This window comes from Podarcis bocagei, assembly GCF_964188305.1.
Source record: "Podarcis bocagei genome assembly, chromosome: 13".
Taxonomy (NCBI): Eukaryota; Metazoa; Chordata; class Lepidosauria; order Squamata; family Lacertidae; genus Podarcis; species Podarcis bocagei.
In genome coordinates, this window is record NC_138138.1 from 36,924,291 (window position 1) to 36,950,119 (window position 25,829).

Consider the following 25,829-nt stretch of genomic DNA (forward strand, 5'->3'; position numbering starts at 1 on the left):
TTTTTGTTTATTTGTATTTTATTTTTATTTATACAAAATAATATATATACATATATATATTAACAAAAAAAACCTGTGCATGTCTTTCTCCTCTCATACTTCTCAATATAAAAATGGCGGTGCAGCAGCACCCAGTGGCAGAATCCGGAACTGATGCCCCCACAGCTCCTCCTCAGAGGGATGCTGCAGATGAGTCTCTCTCCCCACTGCCTGTCTCCCCCCAATAGCTATGGAAGTCCAGTCCTCCAGGGAGAAAACAGTGGGAGCGGGGCATGCGCTGCTGTTGATGGTGTGTGCGCAAAAGGACGCCGTCCCATTCACTGTGCAGGGGGCCATTCATGCCTGAAGATGCTGTGGGAGGAAGATAAGATGACAAAAAAATAAATTAAAAAAAATTGGTTGGGGCCTGGGCAGAAGAGAAGCCAGGAGTGAGGAGGTTGCAAAACACCCCACAAATCATTTGGTCATTTTGCAATATTCCCCACTAGGTAAGACCCTGAAGCTTGCCCTGGAGTCTAATTCTCACTCAGGTGTGCCAGGCAAGTAACGTTTCAGAGTTCAAGCGTGGAGCTTATGTAATTGGTTGTTCCTCCGTAGGAATGGATGAAATCTGTCCATTTGGGGGCTTTTTATCAGTTTCTCATTTTTCTAAACTTACGTTCAGTTCTCCACATATCCTCATCGGTTTACAGTTTCATAAAAAAAACACAAATTTAAAAGTCCTCGTGAAAACTCACCGGCATTTTAGTGCAAATTTAATCTTTGCATGTGATTTTATCGAACGCACGTTTTTGCAAAGCAATTTCCCCCAACAGAAATTATTTTCTGAGAAATTTATTTCTATGCGCCTTTTGCCACAGAAATACGTAAATACAGGAAAGTCTTACCCTTACCTTTATTCCCCAAAGGTGCTCTGAAGGCTCAAACGGGCGTTTCCTGAAACCTTGGGAGCCTCTGGGGGATGAAATATGGAGCTATGATTACATCTCAAATTGACGGATGTGGGTGGAGGAGATAATAGTACTACTGGTGATGGTGGAGCCAATGTCACACATAGTGCTGAAAGGTGAGGATTGGGCCCATGCGAGCGTGACAGGATTCCGTGGTTACCTATCCTGGGATGATTGATCAAAGGCAGGGATGCTGTGTGCCCCCCCATGTATACTGCAAGCACAAACATGCGACTCTAGCCTAGATAAAATTGCATTATTAAAACTACCCCCAAATTATCTTTGTCTGAGAAGAGGTAAACTCTCAAAAGGGGCATGCGATTATTGTTAAGTCTGGGAAACACTGCATTTTTGTATGTTATTTTCACCAATATATGCATTTTTAGGGATGGTTTACCCCAGTGTATGGATTTTCGTACACATTTGCTGGGCTGGAGAATTGCAAAATTTGGGGAAGCGCAAATGTCAAAGGATGGCCATGTTTGGGTTCTCAGATTGCTTCAGAAACAACGAATCAAATAGGTTTGCCTTTAAAGACAAACTGAATCGGAACACCCCCAATCCTTACCTAGGGCAGTATTTCCCAACCTCGTGCCCTTTAGAAACTTGGGACTGCAATTCCCACCAGATCCTTGTCAGCCATGGCTCAGTGAGTGCCCAGAACATAATATCCCAGAGCTCTTTGAAAAGGCTTCTTGCTTACCTGAAATAGGTTCCTTAATGGACATGTCATGATGAGTAGAAAGCAGGAAATGGGAATGAGAAGCAGAAGTAGAAATGGTCCCCAGTGAGATCTCTGAGACGAGTGGACGTTTTCGGTGACTGGAGTAAAAGAGTCTGCAGTACAGAGAGAGACTGACCTATAGGGGCAGATTGAATGCCTTCCGGTAACAAGCGAGGGGCAGAGAGCAGATAATATTGAGAGGATACCCACAGAGTCTTGCTGAACCACCTTTTTATGACAACAGATGTAGAATATTGCATTGGTTTCACAAGAAGCGGATGGTGGCCTGACATCAGGTGATTGGCACTACAATATTTTGTTTTGTTTTTTAAGGGGAGAGTGAGAAAAAGGGGGAGATAGTCAATGGTGAGAAGAAGGAGAAAGAGCGAGAGCATCTCTACACCACAAATTATTAACAATGGTCCACTGGTTTAATTGTCATGGACTCCCCCACCCGAAGCAATCATGGGAATTGGAGTTTATTGCAGGTGCTGAGAATGCTGTTCAGGGCCTCTAAATTCTCCCTTTGCTAAACTAAAACTCCCATGATTTCCTGGGGGAGAGATAAACCAGTATGGGTCCTCAAGTGTAGATATGCCTTGGGAAAGACAGAAAAGAAAGGATGGGGGGAAGAGACAAGAGAAAGAGAGATAAAATTGTAAACCACTTAAGAGGTTTTGATACAAACCAGAGGTATATAAAGTTTGTTCAATAATTAAAGTGAGCCCTGTGGTAGAAACTAGGGTTTCATGCAGTCCTGGGGCTGCAGAAGTTGGTGACACTGACAGCTGGGGGTGAGCTGTAAGTTGGGAAGTCCTGAGTTCAAATCAGACCACAGCCACATACTCACTCAGTGGGCTTAGGCAACTGACTTTTCTCTCTGCCTCAGTTCCCCCTTACTGCAAGCTGGGCATGATAATTCCAATTTTGTAAACAGGGGCAGCTTCAGGTCTGAGGGGCTCCCTGGCAAAATGCCCTCTGCTAAGCCTCTGCCCTTGAGCTTACTTACCAACAGCTGTGAGTTGCCATTTTAAACTTCCCACAATGCCCCTGAAGTCATGTTGGTCTGAGGAATTCTGGGAAATTACAGTGGCAGCCACAGGGAAGCCACCAAGGGCAGCTATTTAAATTTACCCAGAGTGGCGCAGTATGCCAAGGACCTATTGCAACCAGGTGGGCCTAGAAGTTGGGAGACGGGCAGAAGTGTTGACGTTGGGCCTGGTTGTCATGGCTACTGGGATAATGTTTGTGAAGCATTCTGAAATCTCCAAAGCACCGTATGGATGCTAAGTATTATTTCTGGCGGAAACGAACCTTCAGAGCATCCATGCAACCACTTGGTAGGCACCCTCCTGCCAAGAAAGCGAGGCGACTTTCGCTCGTTTTCTCTGCCTCCCCATATTGTCGACACTGGGGTGAAACCATCCTCTTTGATCAGCTCACCACTTACAGTTTCATACACACCATGGCAAGTTGTTCACCCAGCGGAGAACAGGAGCAGCTGGGGCAGTGGGGCAGTGGGGCAGGGCTGCGAAGCCACCTTCTTAATACTGTCATCACTGCCACTGACCGGGTTGGGGTGCAGGGAGGTGGTAGGGAGCTCAGGGCTGTGTGGGCACAGATTGGCTCTGCTCCAAGTTTGCCACCCCCCTGCCATGCCAGTGAACCACCTTGATAAGAAGCAGCGACGCCAGTTTTATGAGGGCAGCTCCATGCCACTGTCCCACTGTGTCAGCCCCCCATGGCAGAAATGTATCCCCTCTGTATCCCCACAGCCTTGCTCCCCCACACCCTGACCACCTGGAATGTTACCTGGTTGGCATTGAATAATGGTGCAATTACTGTAGTCAGCAGACTCTTTCAGTTCGATGAGTTTCTCCATCTTGTCCGCCAGGGTTCCGATGTGGTAAGGAACTGGATTCAAGAACTGAGTGATGTTTGTCCCCACAAAACGGACACAACTATCCTGTTAAGGCGCAAGAGAAAAAAGTCAAGCCCAGCAGCTTTGTCCTGATGTATAGTGAGCCCACAAGCCATGCCACCACACCTTAGGAACTGGGGCCAAATTACACGTGAAGTTGCGGCACTTAAATGGGGCTACTTCTGTTTTGAAGACAAAACAGCCGCAGGCCCCTACTCTGGATCAGGGCCCTGTGGCAGTTTCTTGCTGAAAATCGCCCTCTTCCTCAGCTGTTCTTTGCTCCTACTGCTGCTGCTGACTGCAGGCATTAACTCTGGAGCCAAATAGATTTAAAAAGCTTGAATTAGGTAGTTTTTAATGAAAATGCAAGCAAAACTGGATTTCTCCATTGACCTTAGGGGCCGAAGGTTGAAGAACACCAGTCTCAGGTGAGGGAGCAGTAGGAGGAGAGGCAGAATACGGTGTGAATCTTCCTGTGGACTTACTGTACCCTCTATTGCTAGAAGGGGACCCTCCAACCCCTAAAGTGAAAACCTGAGCATCGTTTTTAAGGCCCCATTCACCAGCGTTTTGGGGGCAATCCTATGGCTGGGATGAACAGCTTAGGATGCAGCAGATCTTTGGTTCAGCTGCATTAATTCTTGGCTCTGGTTCAGTTGAAGAAACACCAGTTTAACTTGCTCACCCTGGCTGAGCCAGGGCTTAGTCAGCTGAGCCAAGGTGTAGGTCCCACCCCCCAAGGGGCATTCAAGGGGTCTCGGGGGACGACTTGGGCTGGATCCTAAGCCTGTTCAGTTTGGTCATGTGGCCTGCCAACCCAGCACAGAACACTAGTTTAAAGGCTTGTTTTCATTCTTCCAGAGCAGCAGCAGCAATCCTACTGGTAAATGGGTTTTGGATCTGGTGTACCTTTATGCCAACTGACTTTACACTAGCTTGGTGCCAATGGAATTGCTCCTTCGTTGAAAAGGTCTCCTAATATACACATTTTTTTCTTTGCAATTTTGCCCAAGATACACACTTTTGGAGAATACTTTCCCCTGTAATAAATGATTTCTGGACATTATTTTCACAAGTTCATGCGTTTTTGGATACATTACAGTCGTACCTTGGTTCTCGAACAGAATCCACTCCCGGGAGTGCAGTCGACTCCCAGAACCGTTTGAAAACCAAGACACAGCTTCTGATTGGCTGCAGGAGCGTCCTGCATCCAATCGGAAGCTGCAGAAGCCGTGCCAGACGTTCGGCTTCCGAAAACCATTTGAAAACTGGAACACTCACTTCCGGTTTTTGATTGTTCGGGAGCCGAAATGTACGAGTTCCAAAATGTTTTGCAACCAAGGTACGACTGTACTTGGCTGGAGAACTGCAGAATTTGGAGAAGTGTGAATTCTGAAGGATGGCTGCGTTTCAGCTTGTATTTTGCTTTGGAAGTTAGGTAAGTTCACCTTTCAATGCGAACTTAATTGAAATTCTTCTCCATTCCTACCTGGCATGAGCAGGGGCCTGGCTTAATCTGGAGGGAGGAGCACCTTGTGGTATTTCATTCTGATCCAAATTTTAACTTAATTATTTTTAAATATCCTTAACAAATACAAATAATTGCTAGCGTTTAGGACTGGTCAGGTTCAAAACAGCTATTAGATGAATAAGTAAGAGGGGGGAATGACCTGTGCTGCCTTCCAAAGCACCCATGACCTACCTCAATGTTACATTCTTTAATAAAGGAGGCAATGTGATCTGTTATATTGAAGAACATTTCCTCCAGTCTTCTCCCGGATACGCTGGCCAGATGCTTCAGCTTTTTGTTTATGAGATGAATTTCCCATAATTCCTGGCAGAATCCATCCTGGGGGGAATTATTGGGGGGGGGGATATATGGAAGGAATGCATGATTAGGAAAAAGTCAGGGGTGTATTCTTTTTCGAAACCACTAAGAACATACAAAGCTCATCCAAACTTACCTTTTGACCCACGTTTTCCAGGCTCAGGTCCACACTTTAAAGCTCTGTGTCCAAGCACTCCCCCCCCCCCGATATTTCCCTGTGAAAACCTGCTCTTTGAAGCAGAAGTGCAACAAACAGCAGTTCAGTTTCCGCCCCCCCCCCATTGCTGTTTGCTCCAATTCAGCTATAAAGAGCAGGGGTTTTTTTCCCCAAGGAAAGCTCCGGAGTGGGGTGGGTGGGAAAGGGCACCTGGATACGGAGTTTTAAAGCATGGACCATTTCCTGGAAAGCACAGAGAAAAGGTAAGTGTAGGTAAGCCTTTATAGTGAGCCAGACTTTTGGTCTATCTAACTCAGCATTGCCCACACAGGCTGGCAGCAGCACAATTGACATAAGAGGAATTGTCTTTCAAATCCTTCCACTCCTGGTGGAACTTCTGCTTTTTGTAACAGGAGAGGCAGCGCACATTTTCATCTCCATGCAAAAATTCGCTCCTGAATTAAAATAATTGCAACTGATCAGCCCTTTCAAGTAACATAACAACACAATGGTAGGTAACATATGTCTAGTTGTTTCCTTAGTTAACAGGTTGTTTTTTAAGACTTTACCGGTTTCAGGTTGGATGGCATATCTACTGGGTAATTGAGGAGCAGGTACTGCTTCTGCGGAGAGAAAGAGACAGGCCTGGGTTGAATGAGGGGAGAGGATGGATTAAAGAGCAAGAAAAGTCTATCCACAAAATGTTTCTAAATAGGCTTTAAAGGTCCCTCTAGGTCAGAGGTTGGCAATCTAAGGCCCATGGGCTGGTTCTGGCCCAGGAGCCTCCTCAAACCGGCCCACGGCCGTTCTGTGGATCGGCGTGGGGAGTCCATGCTTTTTTCCATGGTACTATTTTTTTCTCACTGCAGGGATCAACTTCTGTCCCAGAAAAGCGCCAGAAATAGCAGGTGCGCATGCACATGGGTGCTCCTCACCCAGAGGAGCGCCTGTACGCATGAGTACGTGCTATTTCCAGCGCACTTCCAGCACAGAGGAGCGCCCACATGTATGTGTACACGCTATTTCCGGCGCTCTTCCAACCTGGAAGAGCACTGGAACTAGCTTGAGCACATACACAGGCGCGCGCACGCCGGCCCACCAAGAAGTCTGCCAGGGAGTGGACCAGACCAGCCTCAAAAAAGGTTGCCAACCCCTGATCTAGGTTTATCTAGATGAGCCTTCATCACCCTGGCACAATTCTCCATGTTTTGGACCACAACTCCCATGAGCGCTGCAATGTTGCGTTTCTACCTGCAGGGCCAATTTCAGGTGGTAGCATGGGATGATTGGCTCAGCCCCTTGGCAATTAAACTCTATGGTCCCTACAACACTTTATCACATCCCCAATGCTGTTCAACATCTATTTGAGGGAGGTTCATGGTGAGTTTTGGCACCTATTTTTCTAGAAAAATAGCACTGCCCTGATATAGTCTGCTTGAGGGCACACTCACCAGTTCTTTAATTTTAGATAAAAAAAGCTGAGTGTTGTTCGTTGACTCAAACGGAACATGCTGAAAGACGCAATTCTTGCTTGACTCACATTGGGTGAGAAACAGCAGCAGCAGAACAAAGACCTAGAAGGACAGGAAAAAATTATTTGGCTTATATATTTGGCTTGAGAGTTCAAAAGAACTCTCAAGCATCTCTCAGCTAGCATGTAATGCAGACCCAAACTTCCATCTTCAAATATCTGAAGAACTGTCACATACATGACAGAGCAAATCTGTTACCTGCCTGATCCTCTTTTAAAGGCATCCAAATCTTACCCTCCTTCCTTTACAGTAGAATGGGAATGTTGGCATTGGACTTTCCCAAGAGACAATGGAGTGTGACTCCGGGGGTGAAGTCAAACTACCGGAGAATCATAGCACTTGCTGTGGCTGCAGAGACCACCAAAGTGACTATTTCAGCATGCAAACCTAGGCAATGGAGTTCCTGGGCTGCCCAGATGACAAGACCCCCCTCTCAGCCTCACTGACGTGGCCCAAAGGAAAGCAGAGCAATACGTTTGGCATCTGTTTGGCTACAGGAGTTGTTGGAAGATGTACAAGACACCATTCAACCACTCTGAATTTGTGTAGGGCTTACTCCATAGCTTTTTCTTCTCCCGAAGATGTCTTGCAAGGCCAGGGGTATGGAGGGTTTACTCCCAAAACCTTTCTCACGAATGAGTGTAGCCACAAGGCAGCAGAGGTTGCGAATCAGAGTTTTCCTTCTCCCAGGTGAGCTACCTTCCCAGGTTGACAAGCCCCATCTGCTCCTCATTTCCCTCTGCAGCATGTCATACTGCAACATTTCTTGTGGGTCCCAGTCATTTGTTGCTAATAGGTAAACTCTACAGCTCAGTAGACTGACAGTTGGAGAAGCGAAGACTGAAAAGGTGGCGGCGAGGAGAATGGAATAGCCTGGAAGAGGCTGATTGCAGAAACATCCCCCCCCAGTCTGCAATCATGAGGACAAAAAAAACTTTTTAAAAAGGGAAATCTGCATTGCTCAAAAAGGCAGTGAATGATAGAAAGGAAATTGCTTTCTGAGTAATTTGCTTTCTGTCATTCACTGCCTTTTTGAGCAACGCAGATTTTGAGTGCTGGAAAGCATGCATTGAACTAAGGCCACCTGGTTCTGGGGAGATAATGGTGATGCAATAAGGAGAGGCCCAAAGAACCTCCCTCTCCCTCTTCCTCTCTGGCCACCATTCCTGGACTAGTATATCAGGAGAAGCTGAGGCCTCTTCCTTGATCCTGCCAATTGTTTTTGAAAACTTACGACAAAAGACTCTGGGGTTGCATGGCGCCAAATCATCTCCACATGGTCTGGTGGATGACGAACATGCTGAGGATTACCCCTCTAGAAAGGGGGGGGAACTGTGGGGATAAAAGAAAGGATCGTTAGGGGTTAAGAGGCCAAGGAAACATGGGCTTGGGATGTAGCAAAACCAGCATTTACCAACGTGGGGCCTTCCAGATGTTTTGCACTGCAACTTATGCAAAATAATAAAAAATACCTAATATCAGGGCTTCTTTTGAGCTGGAACTCTCCGGAACTCGCCATTATAAGGGAACAAGGGAGGCACTCAGGGTGAGTTTCAGCACCTCTTTTTCTAGAAAAATAGCACTGGTTCACATGAAACACTGTTTATTCATTTATTCATTGCATTTATCTTCCAAGGATCTCAAGGTGGTGAACATGGGTCTCCTCCTCCCCATTTCATCCTCACAACAGCCCTGTGAGGTAGGCTAGCCTATGAGATGGTGACTGGCCCAAGGTCACCCAGCTGAGTGGGGATTCAAACTCTGCTCTCCAGGGTCCTAGTCCAACGCTCTAACCATTACGCCACATTACGCATAATGATTCTTCAGTCATCCACCATTTGACCTGTAGTGGGGGATTTCAACATCCACGCAGGGGCCAACTTGATGGAGCAGCCTGCGGCATCAGAGCCTCCATCACATCCATGGGGTTGTCTCTGTTGAAGTTCCTGTGTATGTGATTCCACAGGTTACGGAGTCAGCTGCGTGGCTGTATCTGTGTGGGAGAAAGGCCGGCTGGAGGACCTGCCTGTGGGCAGTGAAACTCGCTGGTGAAGGACGCCTCTTCAGGACCGGGTGCCAGGTGCTACTGAACATGAGTAGGCTAAGCCCCGGGGGAGAAGATGGCGGAAGTCCAGGAGTCCTACACCATCCCATTTGGGAGGCTCATTGGGCAGAACTGGGAGGAGTGGTCCCGAAGCACGTTGCTCTGGTCACAGTCTTATTGTTTTACAGCAGCAATTACAATTGGCAACCGAATTAATCGGCTGCTGATTAATTGCTGTTGTAAAATAAACGCTTCTTAAATTAGGAAATAAGCTGCGTACAGAGACTTTTCTGCATGCTTGAGTAATCTCTGTTAAGTTGTGGGTGAACATATCAGACGACATAGCGATTCTTCAAACAGCTCTTGTTTATTCACAGGCCAGAACAGAACTGAACTGAAGGGTTCAGCCAGCCTGCTTATATAGAGCTCCACTAGAACGCAACAGTAACCACACAGAACACAGACCGCTGTGTACAATCTCTGCTAAATGCCGGGACAACACTGAGTTGAAGTGGAAGTGTACCGGACGTTGAATTCCAGTCTCAGCACAGCACCAGCCTGATGGATGTGGCAGGTCACACTCCCAAGACAGTCTTTTCAACAGGAGGGCTGGTTGGTGCGCTGACAGGTTTTTCTAACTCCCATTGTTGTGGATGGACCATTTCTTGGTGAGGTTTGGTTAGTCGGCAGCCCCTGGGAATTATGAGACCCGGCCTGTTAGGTTGGCCTGCCCTCAGAGACTTATGGAATCCACTGGATTCCTGAATGCTCTGGGGAATTTTCTGACTGACATGGTGGGCGCTCCTGTTGACGTAAAGCAGGCGAGACCATTATCAGAGTGCTGCCTCCATGGATGGAGACAGTATGCTTCTGAATGCCAGTTGCTGGGAACCGCAAGATAGTCATGTCTTGCCTGAGGGTTTCCCACAGGAATCTGGCTGGCCATTGTGAGAACAGGGTGCATTTATAAAGCTGAATCAACTTTGCAAATTTGCACAGAGAAATTGCAAACTGGGTGTAGTAAAGCTAGTGTTTGTTTAGAAGCTATTCCTTGGTCAAGCAACAAGAGTGAGGCCTTGTGGGTAACCAGCAAGCCACAAGGACCATGGGAAATAAGTTCTGTCCCTTTAACCCCAGACTAACAGGCTCCCAGGGTGTGAAAGGTTTATCATGGGAAAGGAAACCTCTGATTTAATGGAAGGTTTGACACCTGGGTCCGAAGTTATGTGCATTCCCTCAGTGATGTTATCTGGCCTTGATTGCCTGGGAATGTGCATCTGTAGAAACCCCACAGAAGGGAGGAACCCCTTTGATTTAGGCCCTGGGTTCTTAACTGACCCAGCTGCCAGAAGTTAGACTGATTAGCCTGCACGCCGGTCATTGGAGAATTTGAAAAATAATCAAGAGTTATGATTGGTTTTGGGGGTTCCGACCCACATGCAAACCGGGGATAAAAAATCTTGGGAATGGCTGAGAAAGCACGCTCTGCAATCTGCAAATCGCCCAGCTGCTGAAGTTCCATCTAAGTAGCTGTCCTTACATCCTTTGTGATGGAGAAATGCGAAAGCTTTTGAATGCAGACTTGAAAGGACTCTAACTATTCTCTCTTTGTTTCGATGTGAGTATGTAAGTTAGTTAGACTTTGCAATGTTCTTATTTTTCTTGCCTGTAAACTACTAAAGAGTGCCTGCTATTTTAGCATGTTTTCTTATGTTTTTTTTAAAATAAATTTTAAAGAAAGAAACTGTTCTTGGTTTGTGTGCCTTTCCGGGGGAATAGCTAATTCCTAGCCTTACGCTCAGTTACGCTCTACCGTAGAATTTCTGTCTGCAGGTCTGTGGATACAGCCTGTGGAGGGGGGATAACCAGCAATAACGGGGCACAGCCTTCTCCCTGGGTTGTGGCTCTGGGTTCCCCGGAACAAAGGGAGTGGTGGCAGCCTTACCGGTGTTATTTTGTCCTGTTCTGTAAAAAGTAAACACGCCTGCCAGCCCTGCTCAAGAAACCTAGTCTGGCCGGTGAGCAGAGACAGGTGAGGGAGGAGCGAGTGGCTGGGGGCGAAAGTTTACCACACTGGGAAACTGCTGTCCTTCAAAATTCACACCTTCCCATGCAGTTGTCCAACCAAAGAATGCTTGCAAAAACACATATATTAAGTGTGTATAACAATGAAGACGTTTGTGGAAAATAACATATAAAAGGTTATTATGTTAGGGAAAATAATTGCTTGCAAAAATTGCTGCAAAACGTGGAAAACTGAATTTAAGATTGGAAAAAATGTGAACTTGGGGACTGAAATTGGCAGAGCCTTCCATCTGTGCTTCCAATGGAAAGAACAAAGGAGTAGCAGGTTTAATATTTAATCTGAATCATAGCATTCTCCTACTTATTCTCCTAAATAAACCACAATTGGGAACCCAAGCCTGGTGTCTGCGGTTTGTTTCTTGATTGTGGTTGGTTTAACAGCTTGTGCACACCTTAATTTCCGTAACCACAGTTAATTGCTCACATTAGGTCCAAGCCCTGCCAGTGTAACATCCTGTCCAACATGCGTCTTCCAGGACTAAAATAGGGACTTACCAGCCAAGTAAGAAATTCTATATATGAGTAAGCAAACTGGAGCTTCTTTTCTCCTGCTCTGGAGGGTTGGACTCGAAGCAACGGCTTCAAGTCACAAGAAAGGAGATTCCGACTAAACATTCAGAAAAAACTTTCTGAAAGTAAGAGCTGTTTGACAGTGGAAGAGGCAGCATTTGAAACTCCCATTGTTCTAGGCGCGTTTTACGACAGGGAATTCCATTAGCACGAGCAGTTTCTGAGCTCTGGGCGCAGTACTGAGCCTAAGATTTCAGATTAAAACTGCCACGGCTAGAAGAAAAGGACCTTTTTATTATTGATGCACCGTAAAATGTGTTCTTAATGTTGCAAACCGCCCTGAGATCTTTTGATAAAGGGCAGTATATAAATTGAATATAATGATGATGATGATGATGATAACAACAATGCTAGAATGTGGATGTTGTGGTCTGTGAGTAACAAGTGGCCCTCAGCCTAAAGATACACTGCTTTACCCTGGCTTTTGACAACTGAGATGAATATTTTTAAGGCCCACCTTACTTCTGTAATTGTAAATTGTTTAAAACTGTTTTTCTTTATTTAACTGTTTTTTTAAATTGTAACCCTCTCTGGGGCTTTTGAATGAATGGCAGGTTGTTGTTGTTGTTAAATAAGTTGCCTACTTTATTTGCACCATTTGTTTTAATAAGACTTTGCCTTCCTTCACTCTGAGATTTTTTTTTTGTATGTGTAGCACATGCATCTTATCCTCATCATAGACTGAGTAAAAGAGATAAAGAAGATCAACACCCAAACAGAATCACAGGTGTCTTTGAAGGTAAAACAGAGACAGGGCTCCTGGATTGCATTGTAAATTTGGAACAGGGACTTATTAGTGGGTTAGAAGACTAGAGCAGAGGGTTTTATAGATTGTCCCACTAGCAAGTGATGAGAAGACTCATACAGCAAACAGAGGAGCATACAATTAATTCATTTATTATAGCCCGGATGTTAATCATTTGCTTTTGCTAACCTTTTGCTAACCTAGATTCCAGTTGAGGAAGCATAGCAGAGGCAGCTGTAATCATCAGTAGATTTGAAAGATTGTTGTTGTTGTTATTATTATTATTAGGCCCACAGAGAGAGATATGGGGAGGCACATAGAACAATACATTACAATGCTATGCAATCCTGCATTGTTTCAGACCCCACCCACTTGGGGCTCTGACTCCACCCACCGCTGGCTCTGACTCCACCCACCGCTGGCTCTAATGCCACCCACCGCTGGCTCTAACTCCACCCACCATTTTCCACAGCCCTGGTTGACTTTCCTATGGCCTTTAATGGAAAAATAAACGAAACTTCCTCACCCCTTCCTTAGGAAAGAGCTTTTCTGTACGCTGCCATCTGTTCCTTTTTAAACAGAAGATGCCAGAAGTGAACTTGAGACTTTCTGCATACAAAGCTTTTATCAGTGATCTCTGGCCTTTCTTGGAAAGCCGTAATAGCACTTTGCCAGTACACAATGGCAGGATTTTAAGCTGTTTACCTTGCCACAAATTAGGTGTGCATGTGCGGGGGGGAATGACTGGAATACAATGGGCGGGAAATGACATCATGTGAATTCCCCGTTAAAAAATTTGGGTGAGCCAAGGGTGGCAACTCCAAAACCAAATTAAGAAGGATACGAAAAAGCCACAAATGATTCGGGGTGCAGGGCAGGAAAAGAGGATGAAAGCTAAATTAGGATTTGGAAAGGAGAAGAGTGCCTTTCAGTTAAGTCATGCCTGTGCAAGGGGAATGGGTGTCTACCTGACAGGGCCACCAGAGGCAAAAAAGGGGACAAGGTACAGCTACTGAAATTCCTTCTTTAACACAACTATTAATGATACATGAGCACTGCCTGATCTCTTCCTTACCTGGCCACCTGGTAAACCTCTCTCCAAACTCAGCCAAACAGAATAGCAGATGAAATTTAGCCTGCAGGTTGCTGCAAAATGTTGGCACAATGGGACGAGATTCCATGTGCATTCTGACAGGGTCTATATTAGCTGCTACTATCCGGGAAAGAGGCGTAAGAATGAAGAGAGCTGCTGGGTCCAACCAAAGGCCCATCCATCCCAGACTATTGTTGCTCACAGCAAAGAACCAGGTGCCTCGAAGGCTGCTTCTGCACTAGGGGTTGGGAGTCAATGCTAGTCCTACTCAGATTAGAACCACTGAAGTCCATGGCCTGGATGAACTCGGGTTTCTTGATTTCAACAGGTATTCAACTCCTGAGAAACTATTTAGAATGTATAAAGATGTTTCAAATGTTTGCTGGAAAATGCCAAGAACATGAAGGGACATTTTACCATGCCTGGGGGGCATGTAAAAAAAAGCTAAAATATACTGGATACGAATACACAGAATCATAAAATCATAGAACTGTGGAGTTGGAAGGGACCCTGGGGGTCATCTAGTCCAGCCCAAGCAATGCAATGCAGTGCTAATAATAGGCTTCAAACCCACAATTCTGAGATTAAGAGTCTCATGCTCTCCGTGGATAAAGGTTACTGTTCAGTTGAAGCCAGAACTCTTGCTTTTCGGGCACACAATTGCTAGGGGACACACAATTAGAAAGGGGTTATGGAAGAGGACTGCAATACAGTGGTAAGGTAAAGGTAAAGGGACCCCTGACCATTAGGTCAAGTCGTGACCATCTCTGGGGTTGTGGTGCTCATCTTGCTTTATTGGCCGAGGAAGCCAGCGTACAGCTTCCGGGTCATGTGGCCAGCATGACTAAGCCTCTTCTGGCGAACCAGAGCAGCGCACGGAAACGCCGTTTACCTTCCCGCAGGAGCGGTACCTATTTATCTACTTGCACTTTGACGTGCTTTCGAACTGGGTTACCTTGGGTTAAATATGCTTCAGGTTACAGACGCTTCAGGTTACAGACTCCGCTAACCCAGAAATAGTACCTCGGGTTAAGAACTTTGCTTCAGGATGAGAACAGAAATTGTGCAGCGGCAGCGGTAGGCCCCATTAGCTAAAGTGGTACCTCAGGTTAAGAACAGTTTCAGGTTAAGAATGGACCTCCAGAACGAATTAAGTTCTTAACCCGAGGTACCACTGTACAGCCTTGATGATGACTTCATTTCCCTGAGAGAAGAAGGTGTACTATTGCATATGTAAGGATCTGGAACTTGCTTTATTTATACAGAACGAAAGCAGAGATGCTCAGGAAGCTCAGCTCTGTCCTGGTAGCATATTCTGCATTTTTCCTTCCAGGGCAACTGCATTAGATTGCATACAGACTCCGCTAACCCAGAAATAGTACCTCAGGTTAAGCACTATTTCTGGGTTACCAGAGTCTGTAACCTGAAGCGTATGTAACCTGAAGCGTATGTAACCCGAAGCGTATGTAACCCGAGGTACCACTGTACAGGACTTAGATCAGTAAGGCACCTGATTAGAAGTGCACAAAATTCCATCACAAAGATTGTAATTTATCCACATAACATAAATGGAAATTAAGAGAATTATATATATACAAAACTTAATACATTACCATTTTTAGCATAAGAAGAAATCTTACAGTGCAATTCTATGCATGCTTACCCAGAACTAAGGTAGGCCACATCCCCCCCTTTTTACCAACAACCAAAACCCAACAGTGAAACTCCCCAGGCAGCTGATACATTGAGTATACATAATCAATAATAACATATTCGAATCAACCATATGTACAATTCCATATACATTAACACTCCTCGCTCCACAAGGTTTATTTAACTTTTAACATTTTAATTGCCCCAAATTGTTCAAATCTACCCAAATAATTTAATATCTTCTCAAACCAATCCTCCACTTTCTCACTGACCGTAAAACACTTTCCTCCTGTGTATCTTCACAGTTAAATATTCCAAAATTATAATATTATTCAATTTTTTCCTCTATTAGTTCACCCTTAGCTCTTCTGCATTTTTCCAATGACTCGCTATATCCTGTCTGGCCAGTTTTTTTAATATTGGATGGTGGATTGCAACCTGTTGGATGCTGGACGTGCCTGCTATATGCACAAAGATGGAAAGACAGAGCCCCGCCCACTATAGAAGAATGGTGATAAAGCTATTGGACTTGGCTGAGATGGCAAAGTTAACATGTATAATTAGAGAAAAATCATTACTGACATTTGTTAAGGACTGGAAATTTCTTAAGGACTTTTTGCATGAAAGAGAAAATGAACTTTTAGTAACTGGATTTGAAGATTGAAAAAATACTGTAGCTGCAAGGACAGAGAGCCAGAAATCCTTTTATTGTTTTCTTCTTTATCCTTCTTTAGTTTTTTTTCTTTTCTCTTGCTTTCTCATTCTTTAGGTTTCTCCTTTCCTTGTCTTTTCTTCCTTCTGATTTTGCTCTCTAAGTAGCTGTTTTATCTCAGTATAACATAAAAAAATACTTTCTAATGGGTATGTATTTTTTGTATATCACTGAATAAGAATCAATCAATCAATCAAAACCATAAATGTGATTGAGAATTTATTTCAAAGACATTGCTGCCTCTCAAGATTTTCCATCCTTAGGACCATATCATTTCCATACATAACTCCTACAATTCACACTAATAATAATAATAATAATAATAATAATAATAATAATAATAATAATTTTTATTTATATCCCGCCCTCCCCAGCCGAAGCCGGGCTCAGGGCGGCTAACAACAATAAAACAGTACAAAAGTACAGCATAAACAACACTCTAAAATCATTCATTATGAAATTAATTAATTCAAGCCACTGGCAACCATTGGGCCAGAGCTCCGCGAAGATTGCCCAGGGAGGGAGTCAGGCTGTGCCCTGGCCAAAGGCCTGGTGCAGGCCCTGTGGAAAGATGTCAAGTCCCGCAGGGCCCTGGTCTCTTGTGACAGAGTGTTCCACCAGATCGGAGCCACAGCCGAAAAAGCCCTGGCTCTAGTTGAGGCCAGCCTAACTTCTCTGTGGCCTGGGACCTTCAAGATGTTTTTATTTGAAGACCATAAGTTTCTCTGTGGGGCATACCAGGAGAGGCGGTCCCATAGGTACGAGGGTCCTAGGCTGTATAGGGCTTTAAAGGTTAAAACCAGCACCTTAAACCTGCTCCTGTACTCCACCGGGAGCCAGTGCAGCTGGTATAGCACCGGGTGAATGTGATCTCGCAGCGAAGACCTCGTAAGGAGTCTTGCTGCAGCATTCTGCACCCGCTGGAGTTTTTGGGTCAGTCTCAAGGGCAGCCCCACGTAGAGCGAGTTACAATAATCCAGTCTGGAGGTGACCGTCGCGTGGATCACAGTGGCTAGGTCAGGGCGAGAGAGGTAAGGAGCCAACTGCTTAGCTTGGCGGAGATGGAAAAATGCCGCCTTTGTTATAGCTGCAATCTGCGCCTCCATAGAGAGGGAGGTATCGAAGATTACACCCAAACTCTTAACGGACGGTGCTGGCACTAATTGCACCCCCGCAAGAGATGGGAGATGCCCCCTCGATCCCATATCGTCCCGTCCCAGCCACAGGACCTCTGTCTTCGAAGGATTTAGCTTCAACCGGCTCCCACGTAACCATCCAGCCACAGCTTCCAAACATCTGGTCAGTGTGTCTGGGGCCGAGTCAGGATGGCCATCCATCAACAGATAGAGTTGGGTGTCATCAGCATACTGATGGCAACCCAGCCCAAAACTCCGAACAAGCTGGGCGAGGGGGCGCATAAAGATGTTGAAAAGCATCGGGGAGAGTATCGCTGACACTGACAAACAGTCTTGCACTGATCTAATGCTAAGCTGGTTTTGGGTGGTGGTTATTGCTGGGTTTGGGGTTTTTTTTGCAAATTTTATTATGCTGACAGGGCTATGGTCTTACAGGATCAGCAATATCAGCAGGACTCTTCTGCTTTTAAGTTCCAGTCCCTTCCTCCATTATTCTAACAGTTTCCCCACTCTCACTTCCTTGCTGCACAGAGAGTAAGCAATCAATGCTTATAAAACCCATTTCTTCAGCTGCCAAGTAGAGGGGAGGCATTTGGTCCATGGGTTGCACCTAGTTGCAAAAGATCTTGGTGTTTTGCAAAGCTCTCCAAGGCTCAGTGCAAGAGGGTTAAACAACTATCTTCTCACATCTTCTCCAACCCCATTAACAGGCTGGTCGTCCACCCCATGAGCTAATGCAATATGCATTTTCTAAACTCCTTCCCTTTATGTTATTTCCTTGTTTAGAAGAATTTATAAACTGTGTATTTTTAAAAATCCATTAAGTGGTGAACACAAAACCAAATAAATGAGTTACTATGAAGTATGGATACAAAGTGTCTCCCTGCAGGAATAAACGAATCAATTTTAGTTTCTTGTTATTCCAGCCTTAAGTTCAGTCCCCTACGTTTCCGCAATAGTTTTGCTTTTTTAAAAACAGTGACAATTCATCAGCTTCTAGTGCAAATGTTTCCAAATGTGCAAACGTTTATGTGAAAAGTTGCCCAAAGTTCAAAGTGATTTCCGCCCTTTTGGTTGTGGGTTTGTTTGTTTGTTTGTTTGTTTGGCACATTATTTTCATGCACACCTAACCTTAGCACATGCATCTTTCGTACACGTTGCTTAGCTGGATAACGGTACTGCAAGCTTCGGAGAGCTGCAGATTTCAAAAGGCGGCTGGGCGCAGGAAAGCACAAAGGAGGTGTGTTTGCCTTTAAATGTGAAAGAGCTTCAATTCCCCGTTCCCACACACATTCCTAACTCCAGATCAGGTGCAGCTTGGCGCTGAATGACACATAGGGACACCTCCGAAAGCAGCAGCTCCCTAACTCCTATGAAGAAGAGAAGGGGGTGTATGGAATCCCTCTTGGTTGAGCTGAGCTGCTGAGAGCTCTGCAAACAGTAACAGCGAGACATCTCCACTGTTTTGCAAAGCTTTAGCGCAACAAGGAAGTGGTGGGAGGGGGTGTTTGCTTTATCGGCACCGCCTTCTCCTCAGGTGTCCTGTCAAACCACACACACGCGCGCGCGCGCCCCATTCCACTCTCACCAACCCCGCAGATGTACATTGCTGAATATTTCTGGAGACAGTGTGGAATCACCATCCCAATTTACACTGACAGCCAGCAGCAGAAAAGGGATTCTCCTTCAACCCCGAAGAGTTTTATAGTCTTATGCCTAGTAAAAGGTAAAGGGACCCCTGACCATTAGGTCCAGTCGTGGCCGACTCTGGGGTTGCGGCGCTCATCTCGCTTTACTGGCCGAGGGAGCTGGCGTACAGCTTCTGGGTCATGTGGCCAACATGACTAAGCCACTTCTGGCCAACCAGAGCAGCGCACGAAAATGCCGTTTACCTTCCCGCCGGAGCGGTACCTATTTATCTACTTGCACTTTGACGTGCTTTCGAACTGCTAGGTTGGCAGGAGCAGGGCCCGAGCAACAGGAGCTCACCCTGTCATGGGGATTAGAACCACGACCTTCTGATCCGCAAGCCGTAGGCTCTGTGGTTTAACCCACAGCGCCACCCGTGTCCCTAGTATTATGCCTATCAATGTTCAATTTTTCAAAAAAAGGTTTTAGCAGTTCTTATTTTTATATGTAAGCCGCCTTGAGTCCAACTGAGGGGAAAAGGCAGGGTATTAATAAACCAATAACCAATAGTGTGGAAGAAGCACAAATGCTGTTTGCCCCTCTCACCCCATTTGGTAGCCAGAGCTATACAGTGGTACCTTGGTTCTCACACTTAATCCATTCTGGAAGTCCATTCCAAAACCGAAGCGTTCTAAAACCAAGGGACGCTTTCCCATAGAAAGTAATGCAAAATGGATTAATCTGTTCCAGACTTTTAACAACAACCCCTAAAACAGCAATTTAACATGAACATTACTATCTAACGAGACCATTGATCCACAAAATGAAAGCAATAATGTACTGCAGTCACTCAATCAATCAATGAATCAATCAGTAGCTGAACTGGGTTCCACACAGTCACACACACACAAAAAGAGAGAGCTGCAAAAACAAAAACACAAAATAAATGGACAAACCTCAGCGTAACACTCAAAATGGAAGCGTAACACTCAAAACGGAGCATGTTCGGCTGCCAAAAAAAGTTCGCAAACTGGAACACTTACTACCGGGTTTGCAGTACAGTCTATGGGTTCCAAGTTGTTTGAGAAGCAAGGTACCACTGTACTGATCCCATCCTCCACGTAAGGCCACTGATAGCTCTGGAGGCAGCGGGTTTAGGTTTTACCTTTCTGCATGAGACTAGCTTATTCTTTTAAAATTAATTGTTTATAACACATTTAATAAAAAAAAGCAGAGGAAGGAAAGTGGGGGAATCCCATTAGCTCACATTGAGAGTACAATGGCCATCCATCCGTCCATGTGAATGGATTACTATTCCAGTTGAATAGTCAGAAATATTAAGATGACAGTGAATATTTCACCCATATCCATGCACTGAAAAGAATGGGGAAGGATAATTCACCACTCTGCTATGTTTTAAGCAGCCAGATGGCTAGAAAGCCTGTGTTGTGTAGCAGGAAACAGGGTCCTGAACTTCCTGGGGTTCCAAGTCCTCACACATCCATGGAGCTCCCACAACAATTAGCTCAGGCTAGCCTACCTCACAGGGTCGTTAGGAGGATAAAATGGAATAATAACAACTACCCCTATCTAGACTGCTCTACACTCCCTAGGGGGAGGATGTGGTACACAGCCAACCAAATGAAAAAAGTATAGGTATATCAAATTTCTTCTATTTCTCATGTTCATGCGTGCATGAGTGCCATTGCTTATGTGGTCAAAGCCGCAAGAAGCAAGAGGAATGTGTTAGGGGAATCCCCAGGTATGCAGAAGTACAAAAAAAACTTGAGGAAATCAAACTGTAAGAGTGGGGAGAAACCCAGTGCACTCCAGGATTAAGCATGCTCAGTGACTACAGAATGCTGACTGACTGCTGGAGGAAGGATGAACTGAAAATGGAGTCAGAGGGGGGACGGAAAATTGGGGGAGAGGGCCCCAAACCACAACATTTTATTGCAGGTCCTAGCTGTTTACATGGCATGCAAGTGTTCTGCCCTCCATTCTGCAAGTCTGTGAACCAGCGGCGCCAGGTAAATGGGGTGAAGGGAGCTTCAGCTTCCCCAATATTTTTTGGCAGGGCGTGGTGCCCCCTAATATTGAGGGGGTCACCACCCCCTGCCACTGCCGGGAGCCCTCAGTGCGTCCCAGCCCCAACCTCTGCCCAGCAGCCCAGGAGCCAGGCGGTGGCTGGGACAAACGTGTCCCAGCCTGGTGCATGCCAGAGGCATCACGTGACACGTCACATGACTACACCCCCTCAATGTGGGAGGCAAGTCAGCACCCCTGCCGTGAACACACCACACATGTAAAGCACAAGGCTCCCACTCAAGAATCTTGGGAACTGCAGTTTACCCCTCACAGCGCTACAATTCCAAGAATGTTCAGTTCCCAGGATTCCAGGATACGACTGGTCAGGATCCAGCATTATTCTTAATAGGCTCCCAACCCAATAGCTTGACCGTACAACAAATGGCACCTGCAACCAAATCTTGCAGTATGAGTGAGGCCCACTTAACGAGGTATATTCTGCAACACGCCATTGGGTGTTTCCAGACAACCTGTTTGTCGAACATTCATCCGAGTTTGTTCACAGGGAGATCAGACAACATGGGCTGTTTAATGAACATCCATTCTGATTTGTTTGTGGAGAGGCTAGAGGATGTGTCAAAACAAGCTTTATCTCACCCTCCCCAGTGCCATTTCCCTGTGGGTTTCATCATCATCACCATCACCATCACCATCACCATCACCATCACCATCTTATTTCATAGTTAAAACCATGCGCAAGGCAGCTTATAACATAACAAGATTCACATAACTGCAAGCATAACAAAAGTAATAAGCAATAAATGAAAGGCATCAAAAAGCACACAAACAAACTGAAACAATCGCCACATAAATTGCCCAGGTCTGCAATCACAGTGCATTCTGCATCGTTCTGCAATTGCTTCCCCCTGTTACTGCCATCTGGAGAGGCACTCTTGCACCACAATGCAACAAAAGTGGGGCCACCAAAACAAAACCAGAACGTTTCATAGAACCGCAGAATTACAGAGCTGTAAGGGACCACGAGGGTCATCTTGCAATGCAGGAATCACAGCTAAAGAGCCATCCAGCCTCTGTTTCACAACCTCCAATGAAGGAGAAGTCAGAAAAGTTCCAGGATTTCAGCAGGAAGCTCTAAGACAGGCATAGGTAACCTTGTCCCTCTAGATGTTTTGGGACTCCAACTCCCATCATCCCTAGCTTACAGGGCCAGTGGTCAGGGATGATGGGAGTTGTAGTCCCAAAATATCTGGATGACTGAGGTTGCCTATGCCTGAATTAGGGCATGTCCTAGACCATGGGTAGGCAAACTAAGGCAAATATAGTCCGGCCCCCCCACAAGGTCTGAGGGACAGTGGACCGGCCCCCTGCTGAAAAAGTTTGCTGACCCTGTCCTAGACTCTAGGACATGCACTAATAGGAAACAAAGCAGCATATGTCCACCCCAATACCATTGCAGGTACAAGCTGTATGGAAAGCGAGATGGAGTATAACCAACTGCTGATACTATCGCAAGTACACAACCCACAACACATCTGGAGGGGCCCTGGGCTTCTTCTAGATTCTAGTCAGCCATGCTCACTTCCAGGATACTCCATTCCATTCCACCCACATTTTCCTCTCTCCTGCATGAAGACGTACTTCCTTTCATCTGTCCTGGATCTTCCCACATGGAATCACAGAGTTGGAAGGGACTCCAAGAGTAATCTAGTCCAACCCCCTGCCCCCCCAGTCATCTCTGTTGAATGTCCACAAGTTACAGTGTTATGGGGGGGGGGGAATTCCATCCACTTTCTCAAGAGGCATGGATCATTCCTTGCTTTTTCTCTGGTTGCACACATTTGGTTTAGAGAAAGCACGTTTTGATAAGTCAGCTGGAGGCAGAGGGCGTGTTCTGATATGCATGCGGTTCCCAAGCTTCAGGGCTGCCTGTGTGAATCTGGCATGCTACTGACAACCCTCTGATATCTGCTGAGCAGCAACAAAGCTGGACCGGGACCGCATGGCAAAGATGCCGTAGGCTAGACCCCGAGACAGCGCAGAGGCGCTGCTTCAATTGGCAGGATGGTTTTGTGTGTGGATGGGAGAGCGGCAGTGGGCAAAACTGTCTGGGCTGCTTCTGCACCTCTCTATTGAATAAGCAAGAGAGAGCCAATAAAAACAGTAGCCTGGCTTGAGCACATGGGGAGGAGTTGTGGCTCAGTGGGAGAGCATGCAGGAGGTCCCGGGTTCAGACCCTGGCATTTCCAGGCAGGGCTGGGAAAGGCTTTATCATAGAATCGTAGTGTTGGAAGGGACCCCAGGGGTCATCCAGTCCAACCCCCTGCAACGCAGGAATCTCAGCTACAGCATTCCTGATGGATGGCCATCCAGCCTCTGCTTAGAAACCTCCACAACCTCCTGAGGGAGTCAGTTCCACGTCAGTCGGAAACAAGCGGCAGAAGCCGTCCACTTCCAGAGATAGGTCCCATCCACACTGTGCATTTAGAGCACACTCAGGGCTCCTCCGGAAAGATTCTGGGAACTGTAGTTTGCTAAGGGTGCTGACCTCACAGGCCGGACAATTCCCAGCCCTCCGAGCAGACTATGGTTCCTGGGATTCTCCACGACTCTTCAAGTGGGGAGCAGAGGCAACTTCTTCATTTCACCTGTCACTTTTTACCATCCCTTTCAGAACATGCTGCCAGGTCCACTATCCCCATCTACCATAGTGGTGCCTACACTGACCGGCAGCAGCCCTCCAGGATTTCAGGCAGGGGTCTCTCCCCACTGGCTCCTTTACCTTCAAGCCCTGCCCCATCGGAGGCCCTTCTCTCTGCAGCCCCCCCCCCCAAACACCTATATAGGCACCTCCTTGATACAAGGGCGGGATATAAATCCAAAAATCATCGTGAAGCTGAGAAAGAACCACAAGGAGTGAGAGAGCAGCTCAGTTGGCAGAGCGTAAGACTCTTCACCTCAGGGCCGCGGGTTCGAGCCCCCCATTGGGCAAAATATTACTTCGCTGCAGGGGGTTGGACTAGATGACCCTAGAGGTCCCTTCCCGCTGTAGAATTCTGAGATTCTATGAAGCCTCCGCGATCTTGGCGCTTGGGGGCTCCCTCCGCAAGCGCGGAAGCCAAGGTTGGAAGCGGCAGGTCCCTCCCCCTCTCGATTCCCCCCCTGCGCCGACCCCCTTGCCCTGACTGCTGGCGCCACGCACGCGGGAGGCGCCGGGTTGGAATCCTGACATCTTGCCCAGGTAAGGCGCAAGGGATCGGGAAAACGCCCGGAGAGCCTCTGCCAGTCAGTGCCGACCCTTCGCCTAACCGGTCGAAGAGGGGAGCTAGCTTCCTGTATTTCCCATAACGCCCTAACTTACCTATGATCGATCGAGGTTTAGAGGGAGGGCGGAGGAAGCGGGGTTTCTCCCCAGCGTCCTTCGGGCTTCTCACATGCTTCGCGAACCCCACGAAAAAGCAGTTGCCCGAGTACAGGGCTGCCTGGGTTTTGTTTAGGCGAAAGTGAAAGTCTTTCCGAAGAGGGAGGGCTTGGTCCGGGGTGACGCCCCTCCTCGCTCCCCCGCACCCCCGTCCCCAAATATTCGCGGTGGGGGGGGGGAGAGATATTTTCCCGCACGTCGGGACGCCCCCACTCGCCCGCCCCCGGGGCTCCGCAGCCACGAGCCCAAGTCGCGCTCCGGGCTCGGTTCCGCCTCTCCACGTGTCCCAGCAATCGGCCAGAAGGAGAGCGGCTCGTGCGATCTCGGAAAGGGCGAGGGTGAGCGCTGAGCATACAGAAATCTTTTGCCCAACGTGGGGCTCGAACCCACACCCCCGAGATCTACAATCTTATGCTCTACCGACTAAGCTATTCACGCATACATATTGTTTATGTTTCCTTTTGGGAATGAGGCACAGAGGAGCCTGTGATGTCTTTAGGGTATATCGAATATGGATTATTTACCATATGCCCTAAAGATATATATGGGTCTTGTTTCTCCCTTGGATTCTTCAAGCAGCCTTGGATTCAAGTTGAAAACAAGCATTGCTCTCTGGCCCTCTGCTTTCAGCTTTGCTTCTAAGTCACATCCCTGCCAAGTTCTGCTAGAAAACTGGCTTTTGTTCTTCTCACTACCTGCAAGTTGAGAGAGGACCCATTTGGTATCTAGCACAGAGCCCCCTTTGTTCTCTTGATGGCCCATTACCCAAGCGATTACCTCATCAGGAAGCTAACCTGGTTTATATTTTAAAACTTGCCGGATCCAGGGATTTAGGATTTGGCATCTACATAGCTGTCGACTTTTCCCTTTTCTTGTGAGGAATCCAATTCGGAATAAGGGAATTTCCCACAAACTCATAAACACACACAAAAGGGAATTTCCTACAAACTCATAACACACACAACACTAGACACCACCTAGACAACACTAGACAACACACAACACCACCTCTCAGGCATTTCCCCTTGCCACAGGTTCCAAATGTTCTGCTCTCGCAAATCTCAGGAGTCCTATAACTCCATTGTTCTTGTCACAAAAAAACACACATGTTCTTCCCTCTTAGCCATACCCAATGATCTGCCACTTCCTATTTCCTAGAGTCCATTAATTAAATTGCTTCTTCAAAACCACTAAAATCCCCCTACCTCCTGCCCTATCATTCCCCACACAAGCCCTTTAGGGACACAGGAATCTTCCTCTGCATCAGAGACCGTTGGCATATCCAGCTTCCACTGGTCTTGAATCGGTGGGTTGTGGCCTGGCCCAAGGCAGGTCCAAACAGGAGCACTGCCGCCATGAAAATATATGGAGGGAGGGGGAACTTAAGAAATGGGTCCCCCAAATGCATGTTTTGGGTTAAAAGTGGGCCCAGGGGTCTGAAAATACCTGGTTTACATGGCAGAAGCAGCCCTTTGGGGTTCCTGGCAAGAGATATTCCCAATCCTGACATGAGGGGCTTGAGATGTGGGGTACTGGCATACCACACACAGCCCACTTAAGGGTCGCCTGGGGACGGTTCCCCA

General features: G+C 46.6%; 1 protein-coding gene and 1 long non-coding RNA gene across 4 annotated transcripts in view; one reads left to right on the forward strand and one right to left on the reverse strand.

The window, feature by feature from the left end:
• On the reverse strand, window positions 1–24,518 carry FLT3LG (fms related receptor tyrosine kinase 3 ligand). 3 transcript variants are annotated; one of them, XR_014001743.1, is made up of 9 exons: window positions 24,187–24,518; window positions 8,347–8,444; window positions 7,032–7,154; window positions 6,150–6,203; window positions 5,298–5,444; window positions 3,487–3,640; window positions 1,654–1,810; window positions 894–954; window positions 1–351 (listed from the first exon to the last, which is right to left on the reverse strand). XR_014001743.1 is itself a non-coding variant. In XM_081168348.1 (9 exons), the coding sequence occupies exons 2-8, from the start codon at window positions 8,380–8,382 to the stop codon at window positions 922–924; spliced, it is 681 nt and encodes a 226-aa protein (XP_081024474.1). In that variant the 5' UTR covers window positions 8,383–8,444; window positions 24,187–24,516; the 3' UTR covers window positions 1–351; window positions 894–921. The 3 variants fall into 3 exon arrangements, 2 of the variants coding, with proteins under 2 accessions (XP_081024474.1, XP_081024473.1); XM_081168348.1 differs by having other exon boundaries at window positions 1,654–1,787; window positions 24,187–24,516; XM_081168347.1 differs by lacking the exon at window positions 1,654–1,810 and having other exon boundaries at window positions 24,187–24,516.
• The window catches only part of LOC308572372, a 40,027-nt gene continuing 19,829 nt past the window's right edge, over window positions 5,632–25,829 (forward strand). Inside the window, exon 1 of the long non-coding RNA XR_014001747.1 lies at window positions 5,632–6,091. This is a non-coding gene — a long non-coding RNA (uncharacterized lncRNA). The remainder of the gene's footprint in view (window positions 6,092–25,829) is intronic.

Coding starts and splice junctions, on each gene's coding strand:
- FLT3LG (XM_081168348.1), bottom strand. CDS start 8,382: ATGATTTGGCGCCATGCAACCCCAGAGTCTTTTGTC. Junction 6,204..7,031: donor TATCTAAAATTAAAGAACTG/GTGAGTGTGCCC, acceptor TTCTCTCCGCAG/AAGCAGTACCTGCTCCTCAA. Junction 1,788..3,486: donor CATTATTCAATGCCAACCAG/GTAACATTCCAG, acceptor TCTGTACTGCAG/ACTCTTTTACTCCAGTCACC.